The 26,093-nt window shown below is 42.0% G+C and overlaps 1 protein-coding gene across 1 annotated transcript; it reads right to left on the bottom strand.

Moving 5' to 3' along the window:
* Positions 1-3,852: 3,852 nt before the first annotated feature.
* vwa5b1 (von Willebrand factor A domain containing 5B1) lies at positions 3,853-24,922 on the bottom strand (the record flags this gene model as incomplete). The annotated part of the gene is made up of 21 exons (XM_080534469.1): positions 3,853-4,608; positions 4,939-5,056; positions 5,992-6,061; positions 6,529-6,600; positions 8,189-8,320; positions 8,490-8,627; positions 8,808-9,101; positions 9,354-9,573; positions 13,594-13,793; positions 13,970-14,171; positions 14,472-14,657; positions 15,033-15,147; positions 17,567-17,769; positions 18,018-18,128; positions 20,183-20,359; positions 21,377-21,501; positions 22,698-22,829; positions 23,033-23,181; positions 23,457-23,676; positions 24,358-24,519; positions 24,784-24,922. The coding sequence occupies 21 exons, from the start codon at positions 24,920-24,922 to the stop codon at positions 3,853-3,855; spliced, it is 3,921 nt and encodes a 1,306-aa protein (XP_080390595.1).
* Between the last annotated feature and the right edge of the window lie 1,171 nt (positions 24,923-26,093).

A 26,093-nucleotide genomic window follows, 5' to 3' on the forward strand; every position in this document is an offset into this window, starting at 1 on the left:
CAGCCGTGGAGCCAAATTAAATCATTCATGATTAATTGAGAGCTGCTCCGTGTCGCATTTGACACTTGGGTCTTACCCCTCAAATCCACTTTATTCTGGGTTTGCATCTGAGGTATTGCAGTACCGTGGATATTCATGTTGGTCCTACTTTACGGAACTAAAGACCAAAGATGGTTGCTCAACCTGTTGTTGAGTTTTGGCCCTGACACGCAGCTCCCTGTATATAAAGACAGCTCTAGGTAGGCTAGTGCTCAAGTGAGAGGTGGACACCACCCCTAGGACGAGCCCCAGCCATAGCCTGGCCAGCACCCCTGGGTGGGGGGGAAATGAGCCACTGAGAGGTAGTGCAAACTGCTCAGGAATACCTGTTGTCACCAAACAAGAGGAGTCAATGGGTATCCTGCTCCCCCAACCAGTAGTAGAGGAGAGACTGACATCCTATCATGTTCATTTCCTCTCATTTGCAGCACAGTTGAACTGATTGCAACTCTCTTCTCTACAAACAGTCACAAACATCATGACGCAGAACCTGGAGACATCTGATTATCACGTGTGTGTGTGTGTGTGTGTGTGTGTGTGTGTGTGTGTGTGTGCGTGCCTTGCGTGCGTGCGTGCATGTGCGCGTGCATGTGTCCAGACGCATGTGTCCAGACCTGTGACCATCTCACGTCTATTACTGAACTGCAGAAAATTAAACTGAAACAGCTTTCCTGATTTCCTGCCTCCTACCTGGGTTGATGGTCTTCAAGATCCATGCAAGAGCATTATATACTATCTGGTGACACTACCACCTGCTGTCACTCAAATAGGTGGCTTCACCTCTCTGCTCTGTTTGTCACTCTCCTTTGAGCTGAAGTGATAATGAGCCTCAGTGTGGTAGATTGTATTGTGAACAACTGAGGAACTCACAGGCAATGAATGCCAATTCAACAGTTTTAAACCGAGAAAAGAAAGGTCTCCACATTTGGTCATGGTTCCATTTGAATTACAATCAAAGTACATTGTGCTGTCATTTTCTATAGTGCTACCATGGCAACCTCAATTCAGAGCTATCCCAGTAGGTATTCAATTCAAACTCAGATTTGAAACTGCTCCAGTGGGAGGCAGAGGGGGCGATGGACAGTCCAGTGAGATTTTCCCTGCATGTGCTGTCAGTGTCTGGTGGGAGGGAAAAACTCAAACTAAACCCAGAACAATGTCTAACTTCATCACTCCTTCACTATGGTAACCCATAGATGCTAAATGCACATCCACAGAGCATGGCAGAGTGACTTAATTGCTGTTAATTGCAGTGGAAAACAACTTCAGGCTTAGGAACGAAAAATAAGAGTTACCTATTAATGTTAGTATTCATACATTCCATTTCCCTTTTTTATCTATGCATTCCCTTACCTGAGGAGGGAGTGGCTGTCCGATCTCTTTGGGATCTTGTTCAGTATAGCAATAGTTAATGAACATTGTTCTCCTTGGCTACATAAATTACAACAATATACTAGTTTCAAGACTCAGAGTTTCCATGCTCACATATTCCGTGGTAGACCCATAGATCAGTATGTTCTTGGGACCAATGGATCAAGTTCATGTTATTTTCATTGGTCCAGGCACCCTATTTTATTCTTCATTGTCTTTTACAGAAATCCTTCTCACAACCAGGTACTCTACCATCTCTATAACAATAACAATTTTCTCTGAATATAGAAGCAGTAGCTATAGCAACAATTAAAACTCCTCATGAGATCCTAAAAACAGTGGGAGAATAAGTAGGGGGCCTACCTTCGTATTAAATGTAATGAAAACCATAGTGTCATTCAAAGTTTTGCCAGACTGTGTAACTTACTGTGTCTAGGAACTTCAGAGCATAAACTCTAATTTCAGGACAATCCCTGGAGCTATACTGTCACTGTGGCTTGGTGACAGTATAGTGGAATATGGTGGAACATAGTGGTTACACTTGATGACAGCATAGTGTGGGTTCTAGGGTCGCTGAGGTTGAGAATCAATCCTCTCTACTTAGGAGATTTGCTCTTCAAAGCTTCTTGTATCAACAGGTAGCTGTGTTTAATCTATGAAGCATGGGGCAAGATGGACTGTTGCTTTACCAGCCACTACCTAATGAGCTAATCCTCTTTTTTCCATCTCTCTCTCTCTCTCTGTTTCTCTCTCTCATTCTCATCTGTCTTCCTCTGTGTTAAAGATATGTGCTTCATCAGGTCTTGGTGTTGGTAGCATAAACCATTACCACAGCCTTATTATCCTAATTAGCTCTGTGATTTTCAAGGGGGCCATACTGCTCTTAGTCTCTTAGTCTTGCTGCTAATGAGCTAGAGTAGCCTCAGGTCTGGTCTGACTTAGTTGACATAGCTCACGTCATCTCAACGTCACAGGACTCACTTGACTAACAATCACTACTAATGGTGCTGTTAGGATATACTGTATGCCTTTTCATCTCAATGAGAAACTGGACTGTCGGGACAAATATTCTATCCAGTTCTAGATAGACTTCTAGACGACTTGGTCCTACAGTACATGATTTTTAAAGTGCGGTGCAACATCTGCTGGCTGTGAAAAGTATTGCCATTGAGTACAGCCATTTAGTTTAAAGCCTGAAAAACTGGAGAATATGGGATAATCTTGAAAACTGACTCTCCGGAGTGGAAATATTTTTATTACATGCAGTTTCACAGCTGGTCATAGCATTGACATTTGTAAACTGACAGTCAACAATCTTTTCAAAAATACACAGTCACTTTAAAATACAATTGACTTCATAACATGAGAAATACAACTTCTCACAAGTAAAGCCAGCCTCCACAATGACTATAAGCTTACAGTTCACAACTCTAATAATGGCATCTCTCAAGCTCATATCTGAGAGCCAAATGCAGCAGAATATGTTCCAAATGTGGGGGAATTGCTTTTTCCCCACATTGAATTATTACCACAAACACCTTTGTTCATGCAGGAGGATGGATACAAACCAGCCTGAGTGAAATAATAATACCTGAGTAAAACAACAATGTTAAAGAGTGAATAAGAAAGCAATAGGAGAGGAAAAAGGATGAAAGAAGAAAAAAACTATAATTCTACAGTCAAAACATTCAAAACTATTTTCTATTGAAACATCCATGATCAAACCATCTACTGGACATAACCACCTGTGCATGTTTGCTGCAAGGACATGCAATAGAAACATCACATCAAATAGTATTTTGTGGAAAAAAACATGACAGCACTGTCAGAAACATTATACTGTATAATTCCTCTTCAGATGAACTAATCTTTGTTTGTGTTTAACCACCGTTAGGCACTTATGGCTGATAAGTACAAACAGCAATACAAGAACAATCAATTCAACATGCGATCATGAAATGGTTCTGAAGAGCACTACAACAGAATTAAATTAAGAAATCATAAATGTTTGCAATTGTTACATGTCTGCCAGATTCCCTCATTATGTGACATCAATATGATGAAAATAATCTCTCTCTATATATATATATTAGTATTTTTATTTTATTTTATTTTTTACAGATATAGATTTTCAGATCAGTTTGACTTATTTCCCAGCATGCTGATACCTCTAACTCTACTAATTGCCTCGCCATGCGGCTAAAATAATTTTTGTGATTATCCTTCTTATCAGACCCAAATCAGTGGCTCTCAGAAGCTTGTGACATAGTTAGAAGTCATCACACAACAGAATAAAGCCAATTACACAATGCTCACAGGTAAACTGCACCAACAAAGCGACTCCAAACAGCAAAATGACAAAGAACATCAGTGCGTCAGTTAGTTAGCATAGTAGTATTGTTGGGTCCTGTCCTTTGACTGTCCTGTCCATGCGAAGCCATGTCAGACTGTGCTTGGGTTGTAGCAGAGCTTGTTGAGCTGCAGGTTCTCATCCCAGTGTCTGAGGATGATAAAGAGCTGGTTGGCAGCAGCCTTGATGGAGGCTAAGTCCCGGCCCTCAGGGATGCTCTGAGAGCTTAGCCACATGCTAGCCTTTGCTGCCACCAGCTCCCACTCTATGAAGTAGCTGGCTGAGCTGTGCTCCAGCCAGGCCAGGGCTACGGCTGTGGCCCACACCATACTCTCAGTATCCATCAGCCTCCTGTGCTGGAAGCCACCAGGGAGCACTGCCGGGGGGGTTTCCAGGCCCTCAGACTCAGAGCCCCGCCCGCTGTCAGTCTGGGAGTATGGGGAGACTGGGGGCTCCAAGGGGATGGAGGTGGACGGGCTGGCCAGGAAGGAAGGCCTAGCCTCAGTCCGAGGACTGCTGGCCAATTGGGAGGGGCTGTGGCTGCTGACTGACAGGTGGGAGGGGCTGTGGCTGCTGACTGACAGGTCTCCAGGCTGCTGGGCCGTCTCTGCCTCTCTAGGAGAGGACTCAAACGGAAAGGTGGACCTGCGCTGGCTTTCGTCTGTGCTGGTTGTGTCGCCTGCGCTGGTGCTATCTATGCGACGGCCGCCTGCGTGGGACAAGTGGCCCAGGCTGACTCTGTGACTGGTGAAGGGGGACGTCCACTTCAGCTTGTCCATGGGGACACTGATGGTCTCACACAGGGCACTATCCAGAAGAAACGCCCCACATGCCAACTGTAAAGACACCTGTGTGGGGGACAGGAGACAGAAAAAATACAAAGATATTAAAACAACAAAAAACATGATTTCCAAAAACATGCTATAGTTTCACTGCTAAATCAGTCTGACCACAATTATACACAACTATACAGCAATGGGTTGTTGTGACATACAGTGAACAGTCATCTAGAAGGGAACATTTTTGCACCATACAGTTCAAAACAAACTTAGCTTAAAATATTACAGCCGATTATGAGTTCATTACAGCCGTTCTGAGTTCTGAGCAGATACATTTGAATGGATTTTATAACTAGAGGGAGCACAGCAGTTGCCTGCATGTGGAGCGATAGTACCCACCAAAGGAATGTAGTCTTTGTTTTCGCTCTCTCCCACTGCGTCGTTTGTCTTGCTGTGCGAGCGACACATGAAGCCCCGGGCAGCTCGAGTCAGGAGTTTGGTCCTGCTGAGTGTCAGTCTTAAAGGAGAGAGACGCTGGGTACATGAGTCATTTAGCAGACGCTCTTATTAGAATTAGTATTTAATTGTACTGTCTTACCCCCATCTATCCCAGCACACAAAAACGTGTTGTTGTGACAAATCACAACAAGTGCAACCATCTAAACAAATAGGTGAAACAATCATTGCCAACATAAAAATAGGTCTTAGTAACAGCCACATATAGATAAACGGTCTCTGAAAAGGCAGTCTACTGCTACTATCCTGCCATTCCTCAGTCAGCTTACAGCCTTATGGATAAACATGATCAGAACTGAATAAACACCAACTGTCTCCATCACAGTTATTTTATGAAGAGAGAAAAATGTAGAGTTCAAGCCTTTCAGCACACTCAAGGATTGTGACGCATCTCAAAATCGGCTATCAATGGAGACCATACAAATGGAGGCCCTCAAGAGAAAGTGTTTTTTTTACTTCCATTTATCCATTCATCCAAGAGTGAGCAATGCACCATGGATGCCCAGACAAAAGCAACTTGAAGATTATGTATGAGACGAGATATCAAGGAGTCTATCCAGCTATATTATTAACTTCAAGCTGCGCTGACATAAGGGTCATCATATTCGCTGGGTCATGAAACCCACTTCAGGTGACTGAAAGGATGAAAACAAATAAGTATGAAGTACAGTTACAATCCAGTCTCCAGATCATGAAGTAGAGAGAATATTTGTCTCAAGCAAGTATTGAAAGTCTAGAGGTTATTTGATTATGAATTACAATAAATAAGAGAGTATATGAATCATACTACCTGCGATTGTGTGCATTATAATGTGAATTATTACAAAACCCTTTTGATTTGCCCTGGTTTGCTAGCTAGTGACACATAATATTGACACTAGTAGTAGAGTTGCTGTTCAAGCCTCCAGTGTGTCCCTGCCCCTCTCAATCACCCACCTGGCAGAAAAGAGGCTCTCCACCAATTTCTGTGACTGGTCAGAGGTTACAGACGGGCTCCTTTGAGAGGCTGGAAAAAAAAGATAAAGAGAGAGGGAGACAGCAGTGGCACGTAAGGTTTCTATTTAGCTCTCCCCAGAACCAATGAATGCACTCTGCTTGACACCTTAACGCATTACAGAGATAAAAGGCACCCACAGAGAGCTAGCAGCAGCAACAGGACAAGTTTCTAGTAGTCATCCACAAAGCGGACTTCACATAGCTTTTTTCCAACTGTGTGTGTGCGTGCGTGCGTGCATGTGTGTTGTTGAGATTATCAATACAGACGAAAACATTATTTTCCTCTCTTTTCCTCGCGGTTGCTAGGGCTTCAAATATCAATATCATCACCGGCTCATATGGGGGATTTTCCATTCCTTGACAACCAAATGGTCTAATTCGAACTCAAGCATCATACAGAGCATAATGGAGAGGAATTCATGGGATGTTTATGGGATATACTGTATGTTTATGGGTTGGATGCCATCTAAAACTCACGCTCTGTAAAGCTACATCTCTCCCAGCCAGCAGATGAAGGGGTGCTGCATGGAGAGGCACCATCTTCAGCATCTGAAAATACACCAACAAGATTTGTCAATCTTATTTGAAAGGTGTACAGTACCTTTGTCTTGTAGAACATGCAGGCTGCCAACACACATGCACCTCAGTGGAGGATGGTGGAGGTAGAATTGTAATGCATGGGATGCAATGAGGAATGGTGTCAAACACGTGTGTTTTATACTGTAGAGGGGTTTTGGGTGTCAGGCTCGATTTCATGTGTAGAACTATTTGCAGTTGAATGAGCCTGGTGGACATCCTGAAGAAGTCACATGCTCATCATCTGTCAATTCCTTTGCAATTGTAATGTGCCTGAGGAAATCACAGCCTGGCCATTTCTTTGCGATTGTAATTTGTGTCTCACACCTCGTCCTTTATTGGGAGAGGGACTGCAAGATATTCTTGGAGTTTTGTGGGCTGTTTTAAAATTGCTGCACTGGCTACCTGTTAGTCTTAGAATTGATTTTAAGATTATTTTATTGGTTTACAAGGCACTACATGGTCTCGCTCCCGACTACATGTCGGGCATGGTTTTAAAATAGGCTACGCACCCACTAGATCTCTCAGGTCCCCTGGTACTGGTCTCTTGATTGTTCCAGGGGTCCTGACAAAGACCCATGGCGAGGCCGCCTTTAGCTACTATGGCCTTAGACTTTGGAACGGCTGGCTTGCTGAAGGACTTGAGGATGGCAGAGAGTGTACTCGCTGTATCTCTTACCTCTTGTTTTATTGTATTGTGGTTTATTTACTATTGTTCAGCACTTGGAGTTGCATTCCATGCATGATTTATGCTATATAAATAAAGTTTGTTTGATTGATTGATTGATTGATTGATTGATTGATTGGGCACCATTTTCCGTGTTGCCCTTGATGCATGTTAACGTATGGTTAAAACTTACAGTCATATGTTGCTTTGGAACTGTTGCATTGGTTATTTTGTTGATACTCTATTCTCATTTTCTGTTAAAACAGTAAGACATAATCGTGATCAGGATATCACAGAGTTTACCATCAATGTCTAATGTTCACATGCATCGTTAGTGAGACGTAGAGAGAGTCATCAACTACAGCGTAAACTCCTCGCAAGTCGAGTTATCTTAACTTGAGGGCATGGTGAAATGGCATTTTGGGTATTCTTAATGGAATCTAGGATCCAATATGATCGATTGTCTGTCACACAGGGATGAGCAAAGCATTGTCAATCATTATTAACCAATGTCTTTTGGAATCAGATATAACGTAATATTAAGTTGTGTAAGTTGGTCATGTGACCACTTGTATGACTTTGTTCGATCATGTCCATGACTGTTAGAAATAATCATTGGGAATAAATGTCTTACATCTATTCTTCAGTGTTTTATTTTTATATGTTATACCATTCCTGATTCCATTCCATGCATTACAATGAGCCTGTCCTCTGATTTCTACCTCCACCAGCCTCCACTGAAGCAGAATATGGTCTACTGTAGTAATGGTCAAGGAGTAAATAACAACCCTTTTCCACTTACAGTATACTGTATTCTGTACTACTTTTGACCAGAGCTTGACTACAGTATATATGGGGAAGAGAGAGTGATTTGAGTCTAGAACAAGGTCTCACTGGGAGGAAGTACATCCTCAGCCTCCTCTGACATGCAGCAGGACTGGGAGCGCCCCAGGCCGATGGAGTAGCCACGGTTCTTCCTGCTGCCGGAACGGGAGTTGGAGTGAGAGCCTCGTTTCAGACCGTCACCTGGAACATGAAAAAGCTTTTAAACAGAAGCGTGTTGTACAGAGGGCTTCGATCTGAACCCTCTGTGCCAAACAGCAAAAAAGGGCATGTTATTAGAATACAAGCGTAATCTTAACTCCAAACTATAACAAACTCCATGTGAATTATACTATGACAAAGAATGACTCACCTGGATTGATGTACTCAATAGAGGTCTGTAGATATTCATTAGTGTCCAGATCAATAGGAACTAATGCAGTATATTTGCTGAGGATGTTGCAGGCCTTGCTCGTTTGAATAGCATACAACTGGTACCTCCTGCCTGACCCTGTGAAATAAAAACATGATTTCATGATGTCAACTTTGACACATCGTCTCTGATTTTGTCTGTTTATCGTCCAGTCTTTATTACTAAATGCCTTGTGTACCATCTCATTAAAAAACAGAAAAACATTAAAATGACATTGCCTTTCCTAAAAGAAAGTGAGATATCCATGGTTTGGCTCACCATGCTCAATCTCACACTCCTTCTCTGCCATGTGCTCGAAGTCTTGAATGATGGAATGACCAGCCAGGTGGTGGAAGGTTTCGTTCCACAGCTCCTCGTGTACCTTCTCCTCCCGCTCTCGACCCTTCAGGTAGGGCTCGATGTCAAAGACCACTTCCCACTTCACTGGCTTCCCGCACAGCAGCCCAGACACCACGGCTTTACAATCTCCCTTCGTCTTACTGGCTTCATTCAGGTCTGGGGTGTGAGCCTCCTGGGGTGTTTCTAGTTCACACAGCTGGTGGGAGTAGCCTTCTGATATCACAGCAACAGGGTCAAGTTAGAATGTTATAATAAGGGATTTGACTGATTATGAATGCGAGTATAGTTTGATTTGCACTGCTGTTAAGTTATTATTCCATGATTAACTATTACACCCACGCGCCAACACGCATATTCTTAAAAAACATGAAAGACGTTTCACTCATCAGTAACTAGGCCACAGAGGTTTCTCGTTTCCAGATTTCATACCACAAAACGATAAACCATACTCCCTATTTAGCACACCTGCATCTATGCTGCTGAGAGAGGGGCTGTCTGTGGAGGACCTGGAGCCTTCCTCCCCCGCAGTACCCCTGGTGGCAGCCTGCAGGCTTGCACTGGGCTGGGCCTGGGCAGACTCTGACTCAGCCTCCTGGGTGTGAGTCCCCTCCTGCTGAGGACAGGCCTTGTGACAGCTGGCAGGGCGCCCCCTGGAGGACGTGGCACACAGGGTCACCAGCTGTGGCTGAAAAGGATTGAGAGGATGAGATTAAAGGCAAGGCAAGGCAAGGGAAGTTTATTTGTATAGCACATTTCATACAACAGGGGCAATTCAAAGTGCTTTACATACATTATTTAAAAATACAGCAAGAGGAGCATAGTAAGAAAATAAAGTTACAATGAATAAAAGCGAATATAAGAAGTAAATAGATAAAACATTTAATAAGACAATTAGGAGGATTTTGAATTAAATTCTCTGAGAGACTGTGCAGGGATCTCAGGATTGGTGTAATATGTAAAGCTCCTTTAGATAGGCCTGTTAATAGACCATTACAATAATCAAGTCTACTCAAAACAAATGCATGGAAGAGTTTTTCAAGGTCTTGCTTGGACATGAAACCTCTCATTCTTGTTATGTTTTTTTAGGTGATAGTAGGCTGATTTAGTTATTGAGTTTATGTGGCTGTTGAAGTTTAGATCGGAGTCTAGAATTACACCAAGATTTCTGACCAGTTTTTTTGTTTGAAGAGAGAGAGAATCAAGTTTTGCACTTTCGATCTTTTGTCAAGTGCACCGAATACAATTATCTCTGTTTTGTCCTTGTTTAGTTGGAGGAAGTTGTGTGTCATCCAGGCGTTTATTTGCTCAATGCAATTACAGAGATTGTCAATGGGACTATAGTTGTTTGGTGAGAGGGCTATGTAGATTTGAGTGTCATCCGCATAGTTATGGTAGGCAATTTTTGTCTTTTTTGTGTGTCCCAATGGAAGCATGTACAGATTGAATAGAAGGGGGCCAAGGATTTTTCTGGAGTCTGTGTTTACGCAAATGTCATTAAGGACCTTAATAAGGGATGTTTCAGTGCTATGTAGGGGGCGAAAGCCTGATTTAAAGTAATCAAAGAGATAATTTAGGGTCAAGTAATTGAGTTGTTCGTGAGCAACCATTTCAATTATTTTTTCCTGTACAGGGAAGGTTTGATATGGGTCTGTAGTTGTTTAGTACAAATGGGTCTAGGCCGTTATTTTGTAGAGGCTTAATAACTGCAGTTTTTAGGGCTTCAGGGAAGATTCCTGATGAAAGGGAAGTGGTGATTATTTGTATTAGTTCACCTGCCATGCAGCTAAATATGTTTTTTAAAAAGCTTGTTGGCAGGATATCAAGGGCACAGCTGGATGGTTTAAGTCTAGACGTGACATGATTTTATCTAGGGTCTTGTAATCGATGGTGTTAAATTGTGACATGGTTGTTATGTCCGCCCTATTTGGGGTTGTTAATGGGGACATGTTTTTTATGCCTGACACAGAAGAGCTAATGCCTGGTCTAATGGTTTCTATTTTATTGTTAAAAAAGGATGCAAGCTCATTGCATTTACTAGTCGAGTGAAATTCCTGAGCAATGGGCGTTGGGGGATTTGTTAGTCTGTCAACAGTTCTGAAAAGGATGCGGGCATTATTGATGTTATTGTTTATGATCTTAGAGAAAAATGATTGTCTGGCGCTTCTTATTTCTAAGTTATAGTTTTGAAGATTCTCTTTAAAGATGCGCTCTGTTTACGACATTCTCTTTTTGGGGTCTTTACGGATGGGGCAGTTCTCCAGGGAGCTTTTTGCTTACCAGGGATACATTTGGATCTAATGGGTGCAATATCATCAATGGTTTTTGTGATATTTAAGTTTAAATCGTGTAGGAGGTCATTTACTGAGGTTGAAATATACGTTTTGGGGAAGGCTAGGGAAAATGCCTGTGTGAACAGTGCATTGGTGTTTTCATTGATATATCGTTTGGAAATAGTTTTAGACATAGTTTGAATAACCGGGAAGATAGATACGGCAATGAATATGCAACAGTGGTCAGATAGGGCAATGTCAGTTACAATAACATTTAAAATATCTAGGCCTTTGGTGATGATCCAGAGTGTGACCTTGATTATGAGTAGGGAGGTTCACATGTTGTTGAAGTTCAAAAACATCTAACAGAACAGAGAGTTCTTTGGCTTTGTTGTCCTCTGAGTTATCTACATGAATATTGAAATCACCAGCAATGATCAGACCATTAAATTCAGTAGTAATGATGGAGAGAAGCTCTGTATGTTCATTAAAGAAGATAGTAGAGTATTGGGGTGGTCTGTATACAATTATAACAAGAATTCGAGTGGAACATTTAAAAAACGCAAGATACAAGTTGAGCTAAATACCAGCAACAAACGTTAATTGTTGTATTGTTCATATATGCTCACAAAAAACATCAAACATGCTTGGACTCCCTTCTGTTGACAACTGTTAACTTGCACTAATTGCAGTCGTTGCCATCCAGCCACATTGCTTGCTCAAACTAATGACCATTCAAGTGATAGTAGTGTGCAAGCATAGCTATCATACTGTAGCAGAGTAATCATAGACTGAGTATTCACTACACACACACACACACACACACACACACACACACACACACACACACACACACACACACACACACACACACACACACACACACACACACACACACATGCACACCCACAGTGTGATAAGATATTTGATGATGATGATGTTTAAATTCATATGAAGTATCACAATTGAAATCATGCAATTTACGAGTTCCAACACTTGGAGGTTGTGATGTGTGACACACACATGTCTGTCCTGTGTGGTGTGGGTCTGAGTGTGGTAACTATAAAAATTACTTTCTTTAATTCAAACAAGGACTTTGTCCATCAGTTTCCATAATAACGTATCATTGACATGCATTGTGACAACGAGCCCAGAGGACATTTAGTCAATGTTAACGTTATATGGGGGCTCGTCCGGGAATTTAAATGGCTCATTATTTGTTATTTCAGAACACCACATATAATAGGAAAAATGTATGTATTTTATTCCAGTAGCTGCTGGAGGGGGTGTGGGGAGCAGGTTGGGAATTGTTGTCATACATGTTGGTCATGCCCAAAGTTGGGAGTGTATTGAGATGAAGTGTACAAAGGACTAGAGGAGGTGTTCAATGTAGGGGTCCCTCGGAACCCCCTGCTTGCACTGCTGGGTGAAACCAGAGAGACTAGAAGGAAGGACTCTCTCAGAATAACCTCTTGCAGACTTCACTGGTTGAAACCTAACCCACCAACATATGATACTTGTTTGCATAAAGTTGGGGAACTATACGGAATGGAGGAGATTACACACGCTTTACATAAATACATTTATTGTGCCCGGCGGTGAGAATATGAATGGCATGACTGACATTATAGGTGTATAACCCTTTCACAGTGCTGCACTACTGGATGTATTTATTTAAATGTAAATGTTATTTAGGGTTATTTATGTTTTATTTTATTCTGTGTCCCTTATGTGTTGTTGTCATTATTTTCTTATCTAGTTTTGTGGAGGGATTTGTGTCAACGTTAAGATGTAAATGATTGTGCGAAAATGGCAAAGAAACGTTTTTGACCACTTTGCTGGCTGTCGATAAGGGCTAAAACCCCCAATTAACATCTACTCACAATATTAATGAACAGCTTTAGGACATAAATCTATCATCTTTAGCCTGATGTGTCCGACTGTATAATCTAATCAGATCAATGTCAAATTGAAAGTATATCATTCTCACAAGGACAGGTTGATTACGCCAGTGGCAGTCTCTGTGCAATATTCTCCATTGTCATTCATGAAATGATTATGCCGCTCATTACTGACAAGTGCATTTTCCTCTTTTGTATTCTTGATTACACTCCAGCCCAGACGAAGGTCACATGGCTTCTTCTCACCATTATTTCTCTGCAGCCACTGCGATTTGGGCACTGATATTGTTATTTTGTGTGAGAAAAGTCAATGTCAGTTTCCCTGCCTGCATAACTGAAAAGGATTGCAGGTTATCGTGTGTGCGTGTGTGTATGCATAGAAAAATGAATTAGTGGTTGTGACAAAAAATAAATTGAACTGCTATTCTCGGAAGCCATTTGAGAATTGAGATTAATGTGCAGGTGGGTGTGGATCATCTTAAGACATGTGTAATGACTTCTGTAAAAATAAATTCTACTGTGGAATAATTCTACCTGGTAGTCATTCTTCCACTGGGCTCCGTAATCAGGACTGGTCTGACTGATTAGCTCCTGGACTTTAGCCCTCCTCAGTGGATTTTTCCCCACCATGGAGCTTGGGTCACTGGGGGTGTAGACCTTCTTCATGGGGTTGTAATCTACTATCTGGTTGGTGCTGTAGGCACGTCTTCTGTGTGAGCTGTTAGTATCGAATCCTATGGGTTTGTTTGTACACAATTAAAAACATTTGCATGGACAAATAACATGCTCTCATTACGCTGTGTAAATGTTTGACTGTGCTATGTTATCCTTAAATTTGCCATGTGAATACACATAACAGACATTTGAATCAGTGTCAATCGACACACTTCTCAAAACTCTGGGTTCTTACCCATGGCGTCTTGATCTGTGACACCAGGGCTGCTCTCTGACATGGTGTCCTGGTAGGAGTCAAACAGAGGGCTAGAGTGTGTGTCCCTCTGGGTCCCCTGGCTGTCTGGACCAGCCCTCCCAGTGTCATCCTCTTGAGAATGGAAGAACACTGAGCTGGTTGACTCATTGGAACGCATCATACTGTAACGCCGTCTCTTATCCTGTTGAGAGGTGAATAGGGAAATCTTCAAGCCCTGCACCTGCAGACCTTGAGTGCACTCTCATACACATCACTTGAAAGATAGTCATTCATATTTCTCATAGTGATATTCATCTGAACATATTTCCTTTTAACAACTATAGTAAGTATAGCCTTATAAAAACTATCTGCATCTTTGCCTGAACCCAGGAAACCAAGGGATTAGAGTAGAATGGATATAATAAGGCTCATTTATGAACTGAATATGTTAAACAGACTTCATCAAATGAAGATATATTACATAAGGTCAAGGTGTACTTACGGATTTGGGGTTGGGATGGTAGCGTGTGGTGTCACAGACCACGCTGTAGCCAATCAGACGATCACCAGGAAACAGGAAGGTGTTTCCTACTGGAGTGAGCAATACTTCCTTGGTCTCAGGGAACAGCCAATCGATGGCAATGTCACTCAACATGGGGGACATGGTCCTCTTCAGGGACTTGATCATCTGGGAGAATACAGGCAGAGATCCAGTTGAAACAGAAAAATATTGTCTGTTGAATTGATGGCATAGCCTACTCAGTGACAACAATAATACTCTGTCTTTGTGTCACATAGTGTCCTTTTAATGCCTTGGTTTTCTATCTTTTTTAATTGCATAACAAACAATCTTCAAGATTGGAACAAAGGTTGCCTTGAAACAACAGAGCATGCTATAGAGCAGACTGATTTGTAATAATTTGTATTTTGCTTGACAAAACTTAATTGTTAATTGAATTGTGGAGAGAGCTCAACCATTTGTATCCACCCCGTAATGGCTTTCCTATCACATTCATAATAGCAGGTTGTCACAGAGAAGCATAAACATGTCACTGCAGACAACCTTGGGCTGCAGTCTCTCTCCCTCTGCCAAGAACTCTGCAGTTCCTTTGGAAACGGCAGCGAGTCCCACTACCAGCCTCCTGCAAGCACTCTGGCCAATGCCAAAAGTGTAGCATCTGCCAACACAAGAAACACATCACCTGGCACATCAGAAGAATCTCAGAGAGGAGCTGAGATCTGTTAGATACTTCTGCCTAATAACCTTATCTCCCGGAGATATGTATTCCCTCACAAGTAAATCTTTTAGTGACCATATTCAATATATGTTTGTTACTCATTAAAGTACTGATGTTTATAGACTGCTCACAACCTGTCGCAGTCAGTAGACAATTGTGGGCCTGACCTGGTCTGAATGTGTGTGGGGGGGGGGGGGGCAGCCCTGGGTGAGAGTTGGCAATTTGCTGTGGGCCAGCTCTCGTATGAGGGCTACATTCCTATAGCTACTGTGCCATATTTGGTCTGAGTGTGGTTGGGAACTGGACCACATGCACATGCTGGCCAAGGTATGGCCTTTTCATGGCAAAGATAAGGCAGCCAGAGCCAGCCCACTTGTGGCCCGGGGAACAATGTTATATCTGGGCCACATCTGGATGCTGGTAGAAAACAGACACGGGCCAGGTCTGGGCCATCATTACTCTGCTGACAGGGGTTATTTGTATGTGCAAGGTTCTCATTTCTCCAAAATACAAAATAAAAGAGAATCAGAGCACATTGTTGACCATCACCAGTTTTTCAGTTGAGAGGAGTCACATGGGCAGTGCAGGCCAGTACAGTGCACTGACCACGTGTCTCGTGCCATATCCTTAACTCAAAGAAACTGGAGACTAATAGTGCTCAGATTCTCTTTTGGAGATATTGATACTGTTGCACTTATGAAGAACCTACTGTGAGAAGTCTACCATCATCAGTACTTTGGTGAGTAACAGACGTAATAGAAGATAGTCACTAAAGAATTGACCGATAGAAAAGAAGCTAACAATGTTTTGTATTGAATTAGCATGCCATACTGATACTACACCCTGGACCAGAGCTAGGTGTTGAGATGCTCTGGTGCATGGCTCTGTAATACAACACTGCCTCACACAGTATCAGCTATAACAGTAATACAATTTGTCACTGAGGCTAGCAGCGTAAAACCCAAAAGCCAAACAGGAAATTATCTTTCATTCCTGAAGATATGCCTGAAGCTTCTCAGAGTACCCAGGAGAGCCAATCTGATTGAGATGCAGCTCCCCTATCAGTTATCTCATTAGATTTGTCAATTACACTTTCTCAGAGAGGAATTAGATGGCTATCTCAATAACACCATCTGATGCACCAGCAATGGTTGCATATTTGATAAGGGCAAACAGTGGGGATTAAAAAGGAAAGACGACCTTTAGCATGGCTACATGTCTGACGTGGACCTCTGGAGAAGAGATTCATTTGTCTTTGCTTTGCAAATACCGGGCATGCTGATTGGTGATGGTTGGTGTGATAATCATTCAGGATGTGTGGGCCAATTTTGCCAGACTCTGTGTAGGCTACCTACAGTAATGCAATCATCTGGGGGTATTCATCCATTAAAAGAGAGAAGACTACAATTATATTATTCCCAGACTGGCTGTGGTATGAGACTACAGATGCAACCGCCTAAATGAAATGATATCCCCCTATGTCGTGCTATTGTGATATTTCTACTCAATGTCAATTAACAGCTTGTGTTTTAATCGTGCAGGGGCATTTTCAATATCTCCTCTGTTGCTGTGCCATAATCAGGCCTTGATCAGACATTGATTTGTAGAATACTGAATATTATCAATATAAGTAGTCTTACTGTAGACTGATGGGCATATTCACAAGCTTCATTGTAAAAAATAATACTGAACAAAATTGTTTTTCACTTAAACCCTTGCCAATCCTCGCCAACCCTGTAGCTGAGTCCAATGCCACTAACTCGAAAGGGCAGAGCTACTTCCACTGGCACCAATCCATATTCATTAGGGAGTCTATTGCAGTGCCTGCCTGAGGACATGATTCATATGGGGTATCAATTAAGGCTTTTAGAAATGGGTTGGAAGCCTTGGCAAGTGCATACCATTGTCAGTGTTGTTTAGATTAGATTAGATTAAACTTTATAGCACAGAGTACAACGAAATGTATTTTTTTGCTCTAGGCACAGGGTCAGTCATAGTCAGCGGCCCTGGAGCAAATAGGGGTTAAGTGCCTTGCTCGAGGGCACAATGGCAGTGGTAGGCACCTTAGATATGATGCCAGCAACCTTCAAGTCACCAGCTCACATCCAGTTCCCTCCTGAGGCGGGGATGGAACCAGCGACCTTCCGATTGCTGGCTGGCCTCACTAACCTCTAGGCTTCCTGCCGCTCCCGTTGTTACAATACCCATCACAAAATAAACCATATCACACCACTGTGAGGATGTTTAGCTTGCATACAGTAAGAATAGCAAGTCAGACAGGTAGGATAGTGACAGGTAGGTGTCAAGTCAGAGAGGGACAGTAGGAAAGGAAGGATAGGTAGGTTGATGGTATGTTTACCTGGTGAAACGGGCGTGGCTGCGCACAAGGTCTATAACCTTCCCTGTGTTGCTGACAGCCCCGTCAGTAAGTAGGAAGAGCAGCCGCGGATGCCCCTGGTGGATAGGCTGCCTCAGGATCCAGTTGAGCGGAGCTAGGAGGTTGGTGCCACCCATGTCGGCTCTGATCTTCTTGAGGTACTCACAAGCCATGGCTAGAGTTTCCTGAGCCCAAATTTAAAAGAGATATAACACTGGCATGTACCGGTACTGTATATTGCAGAAATGGTTTACTAAACGATATACTATATAGTATAGAACATGTACAACAGCAGAACTTAGTTTGGCTCATGATGAAATTTCACTAATGTAGACTCTAAAATGTGCTGCTGTCATAAAGGTTGTTGTCCTCCGAGAGACATTATCTCTATGGTTATCATTAAGAAGCAGTTGGACACTATTGAATCGCCTACCCCATCATAGATCTGGCTGGAGGTAAATAATGTTTTGAACGTGGAGCCGAAGCCGATGATATTGAAAAGGCAGGCAGGCACAAGGCTTTTCAGAATTACCACCATAGCATCCTGTGAAAAGACACACACAGTACAGTAATAATCTCATGGTCAACATGTGAAAGGGCAAGAAGAGGGAAGGAATATAACAGACAAGACAAGTCCAATCTTGTTATAACCAAACCAGCCAACAGCCAGCCTCTTCAACTGCACCTGTTATTTGACCTTTAACAGGGAATCTTTAAAACATCTTTTAGCTCTGCTATTACCAGTTGTACAGCCCTAACAGTACCTTCGCCTTCGGTGGAAATCACACACAAAAGAGACCATCTCTCTCTACAATATATTGCAGATTCCAGTCTATCATTCTAAAGAGTGGCTCCATAAATATCATTCATTTCTATGATGTTATTTTACTTATTTCCATGTTATGTGATTGTATTACAGTACATTTTGTTTTCCAAAGCTTCATACCCTTTGATGTTCATACTCAATATTTCATTTGAAAAGATCCTAGCAATTTAGCAATTTACAGAAACAGAATATCTCTCATGACATCTAATGCAGTATTATTTCCCCAATCTCATCATCACCCAAGATAGAGTTAAAAAATATTTTTCTCTCAAAAAGAAATGAAGTATTCATCATTCTGCGGCTTTTCTCCATATGTGCGATGGAATTTCATAAGCTGCAGTAATACAGCGGAACATGGGGCAATCTCCTTCCATGGATTATACTGATTATAGAGACAGCACATGTGCCAGACTGTGGAGCGTCAGCGGAGGCACCTTCCCAATCTAAAGCTGGCTGAGTCACTGCAGAGGGAGCCGATGTGCTGCGTCACAAAGGTCAGGGTGAGCAAAGAGACAGAGCCAGACCCCAATCAGTTACAGCTCCAATCAGGACAGAGCCAGTCTGAGCTACCTATGGTTCCTTAGTTCAAGGTGTGACAGCTTATGAGCTAGCTAGCACCTCAAATGCTTAATCAGTAGAATGATTCATAATTGTTATGTTTATTAAAGTGTCTTACATCTTTTCTGGTGTACAACCCATTAATACACATATAGTACAGATAAATGCATCATGGTTATGCCTCATTCCATATTTTCACTCATGTCCGTACTGCTGTAGACTGATTTGCTGTAGACTGATTTGGTGGCGCATTAAATGTAAATGTAGATTTTGGTTGATACAAAGACAGTGATCGTTTGATCTTCCATTGGGAATGGTGATCAATGCCCCCCTCTCTCAGCCCTGAACACCTATTTACAGTTGAATGAGCATACTTGGTGGACGTCTTGAGGATATTGCGCCTATTATCAATTCCTTTCCTATTGTAATGTATATATAGTATAGACCAACAAGCCTCTCCCATCGATGTCTTTGATGTCCTATTGTTGGGATGGTATTTAAGGACGAGGACAGCAAGATTTGATTATCCACAGTTTGTTTAAAACTATTAAATCAGTTAATTTGTTCATACTCTATTCTCATTCTTATTATGTGCATTAATGTTGGGTCCTAGATAAAGGTTCTGTTAAAACAGCACAGTACATACTGTAATCGTGACCAGGTTATCACATAGAATTCACTATTAATGTCTAACGTTCACATGCATAGTTAACAACACGTAGAGCCGAGTCATCAACTTCAGGTATTTGACGAAGCGTAAACTCCTCACAATTGATTCTAACTTAAGAGCATGGTAATAGCATATTGGGTACTCATAATAGAATGTAGGATCCGATATGTTCGAGTGTATGTCACACAGGGATGAGCAAATCATTTTCAATCATTATTAATCATAAAATATATTTTAGAGTCAGATAATAATGTAATGTTAACTTGTGTTATTTGGTCATGTTACCACTTGTGTGTAGAGTCCGCTTCATCATGTCCATAACCGTCTGAAGTTGTACTGGGGAATAAATGTATGTCTTTATTTTTAAACCGTCCAGTCCTTTCTCTATCCTTCAACGTTTTATCCCAACTCTTCATTGCCTTTTTTACTGTCTATATCCTTGAGTCTCGAGTAACAGTTGATTAGTGCAATCCAAAGTAATATCTTAAGCAACAAGCCAAGTGCCTTTTCAACAGAGGCCTCTTGACAGTAGCACTCTACCAACCTTCACACGGTTGATGTTGACTCCACTCATGCTGCCACTACGGTCGATTAGGAAGATGAACTCGCCATGCACCTTCCTCAAGTCTGAGGCCATTGACTTGAGGTCAGGACAGAAGTTGAGCATGACCACAGGGTTGTGGAGGATATCCTTGTGGAGACGTTTGTGAATGACATCCACCTACACACGGTCAGCGGTTAAGAATGGGTAAAGAAGAGGTAGATTGAGCAAGAAGTCAGAATCACATCATCCAGGCTTCGAATGAAAACAATATTCAAACCAGGGGCCCATGTACAACATTACTGAATGTTCAGATAGATATCTGCTGTGTACAACAGGTTTGATAGATTCACCTCACTGAATACACCACATGAAAAACATGGATTAGATAGGTCTACAGTGTCACAGTTAAACGTTTTTCATGTGTAATATAGCGTAGTACCATGATTTCCTTTTTTTAAATTCACATTTGCATTTCATATTTCTAGACATCTAATGGGGAGACAAAACATCAAAAGGAGCCCTGAGTGATTTGAGAGAGGGCACTCAACCCCTGAATGGGCAGGTACAGATTGAAGGCAGAATGCAGAGAACCTTTAGTGGTTTCCATAGAAACCCCTTTTTATCACACATCATTTTAGGGCTAAGTGTTCTCCCTCTCTCCCTCCTGGTGAGGTCCACTGCACACCGAAGGATCTAATTGTGCATGCCACTGTGCCCCTACGAAACGTGGAGAATGACATACAATCTGTACTAACAATTGAATTTCATTGAACATGTATTTATTGAACATTCTTCTTCTTTTTAAATTTATTTTAAATTTAAAAAACTATGCTGTTTAGCTAGTATATCTGGTAACACTTTCCATCACATTGTTCTGTATCTGTGCAGTAATTACTCTTGCCACAACACTGTACAAACATAAATCATAATAACAATCATTATCACATTATATTGTATCAATATCCCACACCACCAACCACGCTAAACCGGCATAAGGTGTGGATATTTACAAAAGGTTTGTGTTGCCACATATGATTGAAAATGACTTGAATGATAATGTAATCTAGTCAGCACCATCTTGCCATTCTACAAAGCCTCTTTAATTAACACGAGTGTCTTAAACATTCCACAGCTGGAGACTTGTCAAGGATGCAGCTGCTCCTCTGTCACTGTGTAACACACAGATGCACTCACTTTCTTCTCATTGCTGGAGTCCTTCTTGGTTGCCTTGATGAAATCACTCCTCCCTTGGAGGTGTTCATCATACTCCTCCTGTGTCATGTCTCCGTCCTCAATGAGCACATGTGGCTGATGAGGCTCTATAGAGACAGATGATAATGGCGGTGAGAATGATTGGATATCACCTTGACAACATATGTTGGCATTACATTATTTTGGTAAAGGAGCCATTGCTAAAAGTGTGCACTGAATTGCCTGAAGACAAAAAAGTATTACTTATGCTAGGGTGAAAGAATATATATTTTCAGACTCAAAATGTGCCCTTGTATTGAGGCCCATCCAGAAATCTTATTTGAGAGCTACGTACAGTAAGTGTCAAAATTACTTCCAAGAAGAAACACAAATGACCTGTGTTGCTCACAAGTGCAATTGAAAATATGTTGTTGTCTCCCGCTCCTTCTGATCTCCAGAACCATCATCTCTCTATAATGAGCTTCATGGTCCAAGCTCAGCTCATTTTATGGTGCATTACTTAAATCAGACTTTGGTTGAAAACTGCCAACCACTTTTCAAAAACATTTAAGTCAATCTCGCCACAAATACTGAGGAAAAACAGATACAAGCCGGCACTCCATCTCTCTATTTCCCTGCCCCTCTGATTGAGTTGAGTGTCCTTGATGAGATTGAAACCACAGCCCGACAGTGGGATGAATTGAATTGCACAGCATTCGCCCCGGGTCTGTTTGTAGGCAAAGCAGCCATCTTATGCCCTATTGGAGAAGCAATCTGGGGACTCATTCCTGCCTCTGGGAGACGTGACCCATGCAGAGGTCAGAGAGAGGGAGAGAGAGAGAGAGAGAATTAAGAGATAGTTAGGGGTGTGGAGAGAGAGAGAGAGAGAGAGAGAGAGAGAGAGAGAGAGAGAGAGAGAGAGAGAGAGAGAGAGAGAGAGAGAGAGAGAGAGAGAGAGAGAGTGAGAGACACTGGCACCTTGGCAACACCAGGAGATACAGTGGGGGCGAACACACCCACACAGGCCAAGCCGTGCTTACGGACTTGTCATACATTAACATGAGGCAGAGGGACTGAGGCTAAAAAGACATGCACACTGAGTGGGTGATGATTCACCTTTTCACTGATTTGATTAACTGTCCACATAATAACAGCCCCTTACTAAATGAGGCCTTTGCAGCACTGGCTGATGATCCGTGAGAGGAGAGGTAAACACTGTTGTCTTCTAGTCTCGATATATGATATTGGATTATGGAGAGGAAGAGCGAGGAGTGAGGAGGGAGAGAGTTCTTGCAGTGCCAAGCATGCACGAGACTATACCCACCACTGGGGTAGATGAGGATTTCCACAGGGCAGTCGTAAGTGTACTTGTCAGCCAGCGTGACGACGATGCTGCTTGCAGAGCGGGCCAGAGGGTCAGCGTCTGCACGGATGGCATGAGAGGGGCTCTCCACTCCTGCACAAAGACACCACTAAAGCATCTAGAATAAGCAGTGCCAACACCTGTGAATACATTGTCCAAATAGTACTCAAGAAAATATTATACAGTATGCCACGAAACGAAGACTGTCTGTTGCAAGTGAGGAGATAAGAAGATAAACGGAGCAGATACAGATACTGTGGAACGATGATGATGTGCAGAGAGGTTGTGTCTCTGACCTGCTAGGAGATAAGGTGCCCTGATCTCCAGCTGGAAGTTAAACTCGTAGTCTATGGAGTTGATGGTCTCCTCCTCCAGCAGCAGGGCCATACACAACTGCGTGGGCATTTGGTCATGTGGACCCGGGACACAGTCCTGCCTGTCCCTCCTGGGCCAGAGCAAACCACCAACCACAAATCAAAGATCATGGTCAATGGCTTATCATTGGTTCATGTGCATTCAGTCTTACCATCTGACTTTCATCACAGTAGATCAACTTGGCTGCTCATGATTGCAAATATTCCTGAACTTTCGATCTGAATACAGTACTTGATGGCACACAGTAATCAGCTTAACTACCAGGTTGACCTGCCTTTTAAGACCAGAATGGTAGTTCAGTGGTGGCACATTGATTGGAATGACACACTGCCAAAACACTCTTACACTCTGGGGAAGTTTGGCGAGAGGCCTTGCTCCTCGTTGATGGTCCTCTGTACCCTTGGGGTGCAGACTGGCGGTGATGTGACCCTGATGCCCCCGTTGGGCAGGGTGGGCAGCTCAGAGGAGGTGCTGACCAGCACATTGACCGTCTCCAAGGGAGGGATGAGCCCGAGGTTCACCACCAACACTGTCCTCTCCAAGTCCTCATCCAATAGAATGTGTCCTGCAACATCACAGCAGGGCAACCAGGGCATTTTTGTACAAAGAGAATTTGTTCTCAATGACTTACCTGGCTAAATCAAGGTTAAATAAATAAACACCAGACCTACTGATTTGAAGCAACTGTGTAAACTGTGATTACCATAGCAATACCATTCATCATGCACCCAAATTGTGGAATGCACTGCCAGTTTACATTAGGGATGCAACCTGAAATTATTGCAAGTCAAGACTAAAAACTCTTTTTAATATTGCATTTAAATGACTGCAGTATTTTCTAAATGTATTTTCTTTATGTTAGTTGATTAATCTATATATTTGTATATTGTATATATTTATATGTATTTACTTGTTCTTTTATCTTTGTTCTATGCCCCTTGGATTGTTTGGTTTATTCTTGTTATATTATGTAGTTTATATTATTGCTATTGTATGTTTTATTTTGTTTATATTGATTACTATTGTTCTATTATTGTTTTTATGCTGTGTGGATATGTTAAAGCACTTTGAGCTGCAACGTTTGCAGGAAAAGTGCTGTACAAATAAAGGTTGTTATTATTATTATTATTATCATTATTGAATAGGATTCTAGATCTGGATAATTGGATCCAGAACCACCCACCACTTGATAACAACAATTCCTGTTGCCTTATTATGTTATAGGTTATATGAGACACCTCCTTACCACTGCCACTCTGTAGAGCCCCATTAGCTCCACTGCAGCAGTCAAAATAACAGTCATCGATTTTGGCCTTGTCCTTTATTTGCACTGTTATTATTTGGCTGGATATCATAGCTTCAAATCCAACAACGGTAGTGTATTCTTCCAGTGGGTAAATGAATATACCTGTATGATAGAAAGAGAGAGATAACAGTAGCCAACGGCAGACAAGCAAGCAAAACAAACACCATTTTTTTTATCACATCTCCCCTGGACAGCGGTTCAAAAGATTACTGAGATAGTGACTATAGAAGCTCTGGTGGCTTAGGGACTGGAAAAGAAAATGAATGATTTGAGTCTTACACAGTTCAGCGGTGCTCCTGCAAACATGACCTTTGTTCAATACTTTGCGTATCATGAATTGGAAAATGAGACCTGAGTAGAACTCACCCTCAATAGGATGGTCCTCAAAATTGTTGTAGGTCATAGAGGCTGTCATGGCCAGGGTGTAACCCCTCACACAGGAAGTGATGTCAGAGACACTGAGTGGCAGCGCATTCCGTCTCCCCTTGTTGATCAGGCCGGGCATGGTGCTGGTTTTATTCTTGTTCTTCTTTATCCCCAATCATAGACAGGGCAGAGAACAAACTGTTCAGGGACTTTAAACGTAGAAAATAGATCACCACCAACAACAACAACAGCCTTATATGTTCCAAGCCTCTGATATCACCTCCCTTACATTGTTATCCAGCAATAACATCAAAGACAAAGGAAGAGGCCTCATCACTGCCTTTGAAGCATTAACACTGCAGCTGTCCAGCTGTCTATTCAATGCATCAACATCTTATAGCCATAGCAAGACCACAGGAATATTCAAACAATTTATCATATTGTTAAGCGATTGAAGATGAAAACCTACAATATTAAACATTAAATTACAACATACTATCTCCAATACACATAGAATAAGGCAAAAGCAATATCACAAATCTGTGCAGAGTCATATTTACAACACACCTTTCCTACATACTGTATTGAACTGTACATTTTGTTCATCCACTTTAAACAAACAGTGCCATCAAAGGCGAGAGATAAAATCCACTGATGTAATATTGCATGGGTCATTGTGTGAGCTTGGTTAATAGGGTTTGGTAATGGTTTATGGTCTGCATTTTCATGTAAATGTCATCTCATACGACAGGCTTTATTGTGTGGTGTCCTGAAAGTCTCTCTATGTCACAAGAGCAATTGCCTCTAATGCTGGCTTTATGAGATGTCTTGTGACGGAAGCAATTTCCATAGAGACAGACCTTCTTGCCTGCGGATCCAGTGATGTATCTCCGAAAAGGTATAAAGTATACCCAGAGTCTGTGTGAGTGAGATTTAAAGACCCAGGCAGAAAAATAAGTCTTCTGTGCAACCGTAAGCTCTTAATTATGTGCATAATCGAAGATCGCTGCTCTCCCCAGACAAGATAGAAAGAACACACTGAACATAACAACTGCTAACAATATGCTGCTACACTTTAGAAGATCCTTAATTAATTGTCAAATGTGAGCAGCCTTTTATTAATCAAAGAGAGGTTGGGCTGCTGCATTGTCATTTATGAAAAGAAAAAGGTCAGACAGATGCACCCACGGTGTTCATGCTCTGCTCTGCAGCCGACAGTGTCAACAGTGCCACCAAGTGTCCTCATGCGAGGTACTAACTGGTTATAAGAAACATAGACACAGACGCAGCTCCACCATATTACACATGTC

The sequence above is a fragment of the Nansenia antarctica genome, assembly GCF_963989245.1.
Source record: "Nansenia antarctica genome assembly, chromosome: 6".
NCBI classification, from domain to species: Eukaryota; Metazoa; Chordata; class Actinopteri; order Argentiniformes; family Microstomatidae; genus Nansenia; species Nansenia antarctica.